An 8,498-nucleotide genomic window follows, 5' to 3' on the forward strand; every position below is an offset into this window, starting at 1 on the left:
GCCCCAACGCGACAAACTACCACGCGCTCTGGCCGACATGTATCGTTTCCCGTTCGTTTCGTGTCTCAGACACTGGTGGGGGAGTAGCTGTGGCCGCCAGCGCCAGAGATCCTGAACACTGTCTGGCAACACTTGCCAAGATCACGAACTCTGTCTGGCAACACTTGCCAACAAGAGTGGCTGGCAACGTAAAAAAAGAAAAGGCGCGAAAGTTCGTTGGATTTTGTCCGGGTGTTGCCCGAGGATGTCTGTGACAGTTCTAACCTTTTCTAATAAAGTTCTTTTTTGTTACTGTTCGTGTTTGCCTGCTTAATGTTAGATCTAAACATCAGTAGGATTGAATGACAAAGATCAAACGAAACGTTTTTTTATATGTATAATTTCTAAAGAATTTAATATATAATTTGAAAATTAAGTAACCGTATGAAATTTCATAATTTTTTAAATCAAAATTTACATATATTTCGAAATAGTTAACGGTTAAAAATATTTTGCGGATGACTTTGTTTGCATTTTAATATCTTCTTAATGTCCAGTGGAATAATTCGGGAGGAAACTCGGGTTTCTTTTTACTATACTGGCTATCTAAATTTTCTACTGGTATCTGAAAATAGTAGATAAATAAATCTATAGAAAGCACCAGAAATTCTTATAAATTTTATGTAAATGAAACCAATTTTTAAGATGGACTTACACGATATATGACGCAGCCTAATATCATTCGCATCAAAATCGAAAAGCAAAATATTCCTGATGTGATTCCAAATATCCAGTAGAAGAGATTCCAAGACATGAAGCCAATAACAGCAATTATTACACAAGCCAATGAAACTATTGAAGTAATTATAAACAAGAGTTCCGAAAACAGAATGCAATTTTTTAAAATTCTTCTACGTTTTTCGTAAATTCTTTCGGATATTAATCCTCGTGTCGGCTATTAAAATAATAGAAATAAGAATATAAATTATAGTTTTCTTCTTAAAAAAATAGCGACTTTTAAAAAGTTTTTTTAATCTTTATTTGCATTTCGAATTAGATAAAGACTTCTTTTAAGCAATGTTTTCTTGTAAAAACTAATTTTTGCGCTGGATTTAAACTTAATATTAAAGATGTTGAGGCCATAATAAAGAAAACACCTTTTTTGCCGAGAAATAAATATAATTTGCAAAAACAAACGTTTTCAGCCTAGTTAATAGGCCATCTTCAGGTCGAAAAAATGGAACGCAAATGTTCCATAAATAGAACATAAAAATATTTAAATCAAAAAATTTTACAAGTAAAAAATAACGGAAGAATAAATAAACAAATAAATAAATTAATTAATTAAAACAGAAATNTACACGTTTTTGCGATGAAAACTTCGGCCGCAACCTCTCTAATAATAAATTATCATTTGATTGAATATAGGAGCATCTGTTCAATGATTAAAGCATTCAACCATTAGACTATGTAGCTTTGGTTCGTACAACGAATCCAATTACTTCGTACTGACCAATTGAAGTACAGATGTATCAACAAGTTCAATCAAGTACAGTAGAAGCTCGATAATTCGTCACGTCCGTGACCGGAGGTGAGAAATTATAAAAAATTCTAGGAACAATAATTAAAACACATTTTGAAATACTTTTGTACTTTAAATTAAAACTATACATAACTTATAACTTACTATTTACAAAACATGTCATCAGAGCTAATAACGTAACTTTAAAAAATACCCTACATACTTTAAATCTTGCCAGAATGTTAAAAAAATTGTTCTTTTGTCTTTATATGTGTGTACATATTACATTTTAAAAAATCCAGCAAAGAGTTGCTTAACTTTCCCCGACAACATTTGGTGGCGCCATCTGCTGATATTTTATTTTTAAAAACTTTTTTATATTTTTAACTATTGTAAAATAGAAAAAAAGCTTAATTTTGAGGGTTAGGATGGGTTTTATTTTAAAAAATATTGTAAATGCTAATAACGAGTAAAATCGTCATTAAGTTTGACCGTACTGGAGATACACACGACCCCTTTTATTTCCACACCGCTCGAGCTTTAATCACTAAAATTTAAAAGCATCAATCCCCTAATGAAAACAAACCTACCTGCAAAATTTCAGAAATTTTCCACAAAAAGCACAGGAGTTATTAAGACACGATTTCACCCGAACAACAAAACAAGCTTGTAAAAATTTCTTAATACATCTATGCATTTATTTTGGCCGAAATAATCAACAGATTTTTCCATTAAAATTGTTTTAGAGGTCTTGATTTCTTAGCTTTTCCAACCACTATTAATGGAGGTTTATGATTTCAGCTTGCATTTGAACAAACCATAATCGTCAGTCTTTCTTTCATCATTTTATATCCTGGAGCCAAAGTTTCTGAACCACACGCTGAAGTTATCGGTGGTAAAGCAATCCGATACAGATCGCTTTTATCACAGTTATACACTTGTGAGCCGAGAGATTACCTTTCATTTAGAACATATGCTAACGTATCCAAGATCGAGAATGCAATGGGTGCTGCTTATGTTACTTATTCAAACCTATTCTATTTAAACCTAAATTTGAAATCGGAGAGATCAATTTTTTGCAATAATTTTTAATACATTCGCTATCATCACTCGTAACTTCTCCTTGAATAGACAGCTGCCGAAACCCGTGTTCCTTCTTAAATTTTCCCAGCCATCTCGCCTAAAGTTCGTTATTGTATGAACCATAAGTAAATAGCTTCATCTAAATCTGTGTTTGTCGGTAGAATAAGCCTAATAAGTTTACTTACGTCACCATAGGTAAGTTCCATTCTTGATTTTCGATTTTGTCTCCATTCTTTTTTAAGTCGTTTGAAAATGTTACAGAGTTGGCTGGCTCTTTCTCCTTTTCTAAGACGCTGTAGAATTTCGAATTTCAATGGTAGATCAGTAGATTGGCGATTAGACGGTCCTTTTAAAGCCATTACAGAATATATAATTCACTTTTAATTAATCCGAATACAGTACGTAAAATGAGAACCAAAACTTTGAACTGTAAACGCAATGAAAACACACTAAATACAGCAATTAACGAGAACTGGCTATTACACATTACGTGTGAAATAGGGTTCAGTGTCTAAAAATAAAACCTTTTCGAGGTGACAAATTGCAGAACATGACGAATTATCGAGTTTCTACTATAGTATATTTTCACTCTTTCCGCTCTGTGGAAACTAAGAGGTACTTTTTTCCATATCCATCATGGGTTCAGTCGAGCCCATTAGTAATAGAAACTTGATAATTAGAAATAAATCATGATATAAAAAGTTTATGGGTAAGGCAAATTTAACATACGAGCAATTTACCAATAAAAGCTTTATAATTATACTATTTATTATGAATAAATCTGTAACAACTCCATAAATTTGGTCTAAAATCAAAATTATTTTTAAAAAATTCTTGTTATTCTTATGACATTTTGCAATTCGAATTTATTTAAAATGAGATTAACGATTATAGAACGTAAGAGTTAAAGAGTTAAACACAATGTCTTGTCTATTCAAAGAGACGATCAGGAAGATTAAAAATGTTGATTCGTATTTACTAATTCGCTCTATAATTTACAGAAATACGGAGCACGAGATAATTTTCTACAAAAGAATTCACTTTCAAAGATTAATCTCCAGCTTCAACTCTGATTAATCGCATCATCAAGGCAATGGCTTCAATTATGCACTTTACAAAAGGGTCTGATCTACTCTACATGACTTTTTTTTCTTTAAAACTCTCCGCCCCGTGAGCACTAAAGAGGACCTCTTTTAGCAAGCCCATTTTGGATTTGGCCCGGCCCACAAGGGCGGCAAGGACATATCCGGACGGACCACCACCGAAAAAATCCTGGGGATTTTTCGAGCCGTTCGGATTCGATCCCGGGTTCCCTTGACCACTTGGCCATCCGGCTGTCCCTCTACATGGCGTGGGACATCAGTTTGGTTCATGTAAATACATCAATATAATTCATTTTAATGATTTATTTATTTATATTCGTTCAATAATGCAATATAGCATGAGATAAATACCCCAATAATACAATTAATACGCCCATAAGAAACGATATGCAAATTATGATGTCTGAATGATATCTGATAAATCCTTATTCAGAATAATTAAAACCCGTAAAAATTCTAATTTTAATCATAATCTACCAACAAAAAGTAAATTTATTTAACAATTTAACAATTACCTCTTCTTGTATATGCTGGTTTTCAATCATAACTAGAAATATCAACGAGTGGTTTGCAACTAAAAATATCAACGAGAATTTTTAAATTCGAACATTTTATATGTTTAAAATTTAGAATTTTTTCTGTCTTTCACACGTCTATAAATTTATAAAACATTATAAACAATATTCGTGGATAATAATAATAATAATAAAAATTATAATTAAAAATTACCACCGGAAATATTCTTTATAACAGTTAATGAACAACCAATTATTGCAGAGACAATAAGATTTTTCCCATAAACGTATGAATTCTAATACAGGTAAACCACCGAATTTCAGGCAACTCCTNCCCCTATAACACTGTTGATAATTCCGTTTTATATGAATTCCGTGTTGTACGAGTCACTTAGATTTTACAAATACGTGTGCCGGGCTGTGAACGGCTCACGTATTTGTAAAATTTAAGTGACTCGTACAACACGGAATTCATATAAAACGGAATTATCAACAGTGTTGTAGGAGAGTCGACTGTAATTTGGACTATTTCATTATATTAATATCACAAAAATATGGCTATAAGTAATATATATATATATACATATACAAACACATACAGTTTATACAGTTTTTTTTTTACTCAATACAGGGGTGTAAGTGCCACATTTACCTCCTCTCTGGCCAAATTTTATTTAAAATTGTACTGTAAATACATACATACAATTAAATACATACATATTATTTTCATTTTTTTCATATACTAGCATGTAATTTTCATACATATAATGTATTACTCATTTAAAGTAAGCTGTCACATCAACACAGAATTTGTTAAAAATCTTAAAAATAACAAAAAAAAAAGTCTTTTAAAATAGAATTAAATTTGCTAAATTGAAAGCATTTTTAAAGGGCAAAATTACAAGGGGAAATTTTATTTTCCTGAAGACACCACACTAGTTTACTGAGAGACCACAGATGGTGTTTAGGGCGCACTTATTTACATTATTTACACTGTACTTGTTGGTGGTGATACCACAATTTTGAGATATTTTTAGTTCGTTTTGCTTAAATTTAACCATAGCTATGGCTTCTAAGAGAGATGAGAGTGTCTGTAGGGGTGTCGAACGTAAACACCAATCCATATCGATCCAAGTTTCTAGTAGTCCGTAGTGTTTAGGCACGTGAGAGGTATATAATTAATGGGTTAAAGGTATGTTGATGAATTATTATTAGTATTATACGTAACCTGTGTTGTCCGGCAAGGTTTTGGAATCAAGGATGCCGGAAATTTCATAATGTATCTGTACCTGCCTAGCTATCTTGTACCTAGCTTTGTACTCCATTGTGGCTTAACCAGTGGAAGACACGATAAAAGACTTCAATTTTCTCAGAAGAGAGTTTCAAACTACTGCAAATTAATTACTCAGTACACAGATACAGTTCTAATTGTGATTACATTCTCCATTCTTAATGTGTGCTGTCTTACCCCAATGTTAAGATGGAATAATCACTGCAAACTTAATGCCAATTATACAGACCATGCCTTAGAATATCACAAATAAACACAAATTCAAAACAGCGCCAATAATTTAAAACAACACAGTATTAATTTGAGTAATCAATGCTCCTAACACAAACCCCCCTGCATAACTATTGCTTAAATAAGACCCGATAACCAGTTTTAAACAGAACCGATTTATAGATAATTGTCAAGAAAGCAAGGAGGAAAAGGCAATTCGTTTTCTTGGTTGAAAAGATTTGCCTTCGATTATAAACCAACTTAAAAATAACATAAAAAAGATATAGTCAGAGAAGATGGCCACAGATGAAAGAAATCAAGATAACTTCACCTTTCATTACTTGCTACATTAGTCATTGCGGCTAAAGAGTAGTTTACTTATAATAGTAGTATGAATAGTGTAATGAAAGAAATTGCTAGTCGAAAGGAATCAAGAATGGTATTAAGAAGAGCCCCTAATTTGTATAAGATCTTGAGAAATGATAAGGATAGTATCAAAGTGGAAGAAAAAGCAGGGGTGTATAAGATTCCTTATGAAAACCTACAACTGGATGTTAATTAATCCGAATACAGTACGTAAAATGAGAACCAAAACTTTGAACTGTAAACGCAATGAAAACACACTAAATACAGCAATTAACGAGAACTGGCTATTACACATTACGTGTGAAATAGGGTTCAGTGTCTAAAAATAAAACCTTTTCGAGGTGACAAATTGCAGAACATGACGAATTATCGAGTTTCTACTATAGTATATTTTCACTCTTTCCGCTCTGTGGAAACTAAGAGGTACTTTTTTCCATATCCATCATGGGTTCAGTCGAGCCCATTAGTAATAGAAACTTGATAATTAGAAATAAATCATGATATAAAAAGTTTATGGGTAAGGCAAATTTAACATACGAGCAATTTACCAATAAAAGCTTTATAATTATACTATTTATTATGAATAAATCTGTAACAACTCCATAAATTTGGTCTAAAATCAAAATTATTTTTAAAAAATTCTTGTTATTCTTATGACATTTTGCAATTCGAATTTATTTAAAATGAGATTAACGATTATAGAACGTAAGAGTTAAAGAGTTAAACACAATGTCTTGTCTATTCAAAGAGACGATCAGGAAGATTAAAAATGTTGATTCGTATTTACTAATTCGCTCTATAATTTACAGAAATACGGAGCACGAGATAATTTTCTACAAAAGAATTCACTTTCAAAGATTAATCTCCAGCTTCAACTCTGATTAATCGCATCATCAAGGCAATGGCTTCAATTATGCACTTTACAAAAGGGTCTGATCTACTCTACATGACTTTTTTTTCTTTAAAACTCTCCGCCCCGTGAGCACTAAAGAGGACCTCTTTTAGCAAGCCCATTTTGGATTTGGCCCGGCCCACAAGGGCGGCAAGGACATATCCGGACGGACCACCACCGAAAAAATCCTGGGGATTTTTCGAGCCGTTCGGATTCGATCCCGGGTTCCCTTGACCACTTGGCCATCCGGCTGTCCCTCTACATGGCGTGGGACATCAGTTTGGTTCATGTAAATACATCAATATAATTCATTTTAATGATTTATTTATTTATATTCGTTCAATAATGCAATATAGCATGAGATAAATACCCCAATAATACAATTAATACGCCCATAAGAAACGATATGCAAATTATGATGTCTGAATGATATCTGATAAATCCTTATTCAGAATAATTAAAACCCGTAAAAATTCTAATTTTAATCATAATCTACCAACAAAAAGTAAATTTATTTAACAATTTAACAATTACCTCTTCTTGTATATGCTGGTTTTCAATCATAACTAGAAATATCAACGAGTGGTTTGCAACTAAAAATATAAACGAGAATTTTTAAATTCGAACATTTTATATGTTTAAAATTTCGAATTTTTTCTGTCTTTCACACGTCTATAAATTTATAACACATTATAAACAATATTCGTGGATAATAATAATAATAATAAAAATTATAATTAAAAATTACCACCGGAAATATTCTTTATAACAGTTAATGAACAACCAATTATTGCAGAGACAATAAGATTTTTCCCATAAACGTATGAATTCTAATACAGGTAAACCACCGAATTTCAGGCAACTCCTTTAATCCGGGCAAAATTACAAGGGGAAATTTTATTTTCCTGAAGACACCACACTAGTTTACTGAGAGACCACAGATGGTGTTTAGGGCGCACTTATTTACATTATTTACACTGTACTTGTTGGTGGTGATACCACAATTTTGAGATATTTTTAGTTCGTTTTGCTTAAATTTAACCATAGCTATGGCTTCTAAGAGAGATGAGAGTGTCTGTAGGGGTGTCGAACGTAAACACCAATCCATATCGATCCAAGTTTCTAGTAGTCCGTAGTGTTTAGGCACGTGAGAGGTATATAATTAATGGGTTAAAGGTATGTTGATGAATTATTATTAGTATTATACGTAACCTGTGTTGTCCGGCAAGGTTTTGGAATCAAGGATGCCGGAAATTTCATAATGTATCTGTACCTGCCTAGCTATCTTGTACCTAGCTTTGTACTCCATTGTGGCTTAACCAGTGGAAGACACGATAAAAGACTTCAATTTTCTCAGAAGAGAGTTTCAAACTACTGCAAATTAATTACTCAGTACACAGATACAGTTCTAATTGTGATTACATTCTCCATTCTTAATGTGTGCTGTCTTACCCCAATGTTAAGATGGAATAATCACTGCAAACTTAATGCCAATTATACAGACCATGCCTTAGAATATCACAAATAAACACAAATT

At 32.3% G+C, this 8,498-nt stretch overlaps 1 protein-coding gene across 7 annotated transcripts; it reads right to left on the reverse strand.

The window, feature by feature from the left end:
* Nucleotides 1-416: 416 nt before the first annotated feature.
* On the reverse strand, nucleotides 417-7,653 carry LOC111636209. 7 transcript variants are annotated; one of them, XR_002758500.1, is made up of 4 exons: nucleotides 2,770-3,432; nucleotides 2,092-2,681; nucleotides 695-934; nucleotides 417-604 (listed from the first exon to the last, which is right to left on the reverse strand). XR_002758500.1 is itself a non-coding variant. In XM_023381413.1 (4 exons), exons 2-4 carry the CDS (start codon nucleotides 2,941-2,943, stop codon nucleotides 515-517), a joined length of 504 nt encoding a protein of 167 aa, XP_023237181.1. In that variant the 5' UTR covers nucleotides 2,944-3,011; nucleotides 6,402-6,419; the 3' UTR covers nucleotides 417-514. The 7 variants fall into 7 exon arrangements, 5 of the variants coding, with proteins under 5 accessions (XP_023237181.1, XP_023237184.1, XP_023237183.1 ...); XM_023381413.1 differs by lacking the exon at nucleotides 2,092-2,681 and adding an exon at nucleotides 6,402-6,419 and having other exon boundaries at nucleotides 2,770-3,011; XM_023381416.1 differs by lacking the exon at nucleotides 2,092-2,681 and adding an exon at nucleotides 4,203-4,331 and having other exon boundaries at nucleotides 2,770-2,930.
* Nucleotides 7,654-8,498: the final 845 nt, after the last annotated feature.

The sequence above is a fragment of the Centruroides sculpturatus genome, unplaced genomic scaffold, assembly GCF_000671375.1.
Source record: "Centruroides sculpturatus isolate CEXI.00-Female unplaced genomic scaffold, Cexi_2.0 scaffold1102, whole genome shotgun sequence".
In the NCBI taxonomy this organism is placed as follows: domain Eukaryota; kingdom Metazoa; phylum Arthropoda; class Arachnida; order Scorpiones; family Buthidae; genus Centruroides; species Centruroides sculpturatus.

What these genes read in the sequence shown, in the direction of transcription:
- LOC111636209 (XM_023381413.1), bottom strand. Translation starts at nt 2,943, where the DNA reads ATGGCTTTAAAAGGACCGTCTAATCGCCAATCTACTGATCTACCATTG. An exon ending in TGGAACTTACCTATGGTGAC is followed by an intron (nt 935 to 2,769) that starts GTAAGTAAACTT and finishes TTATTTTAATAG; the next exon opens with CCGACACGAGGATTAATATC. An exon ending in TAGGCTGCGTCATATATCGT is followed by an intron (nt 605 to 694) that starts GTAAGTCCATCT and finishes TACTATTTTCAG; the next exon opens with ATACCAGTAGAAAATTTAGA.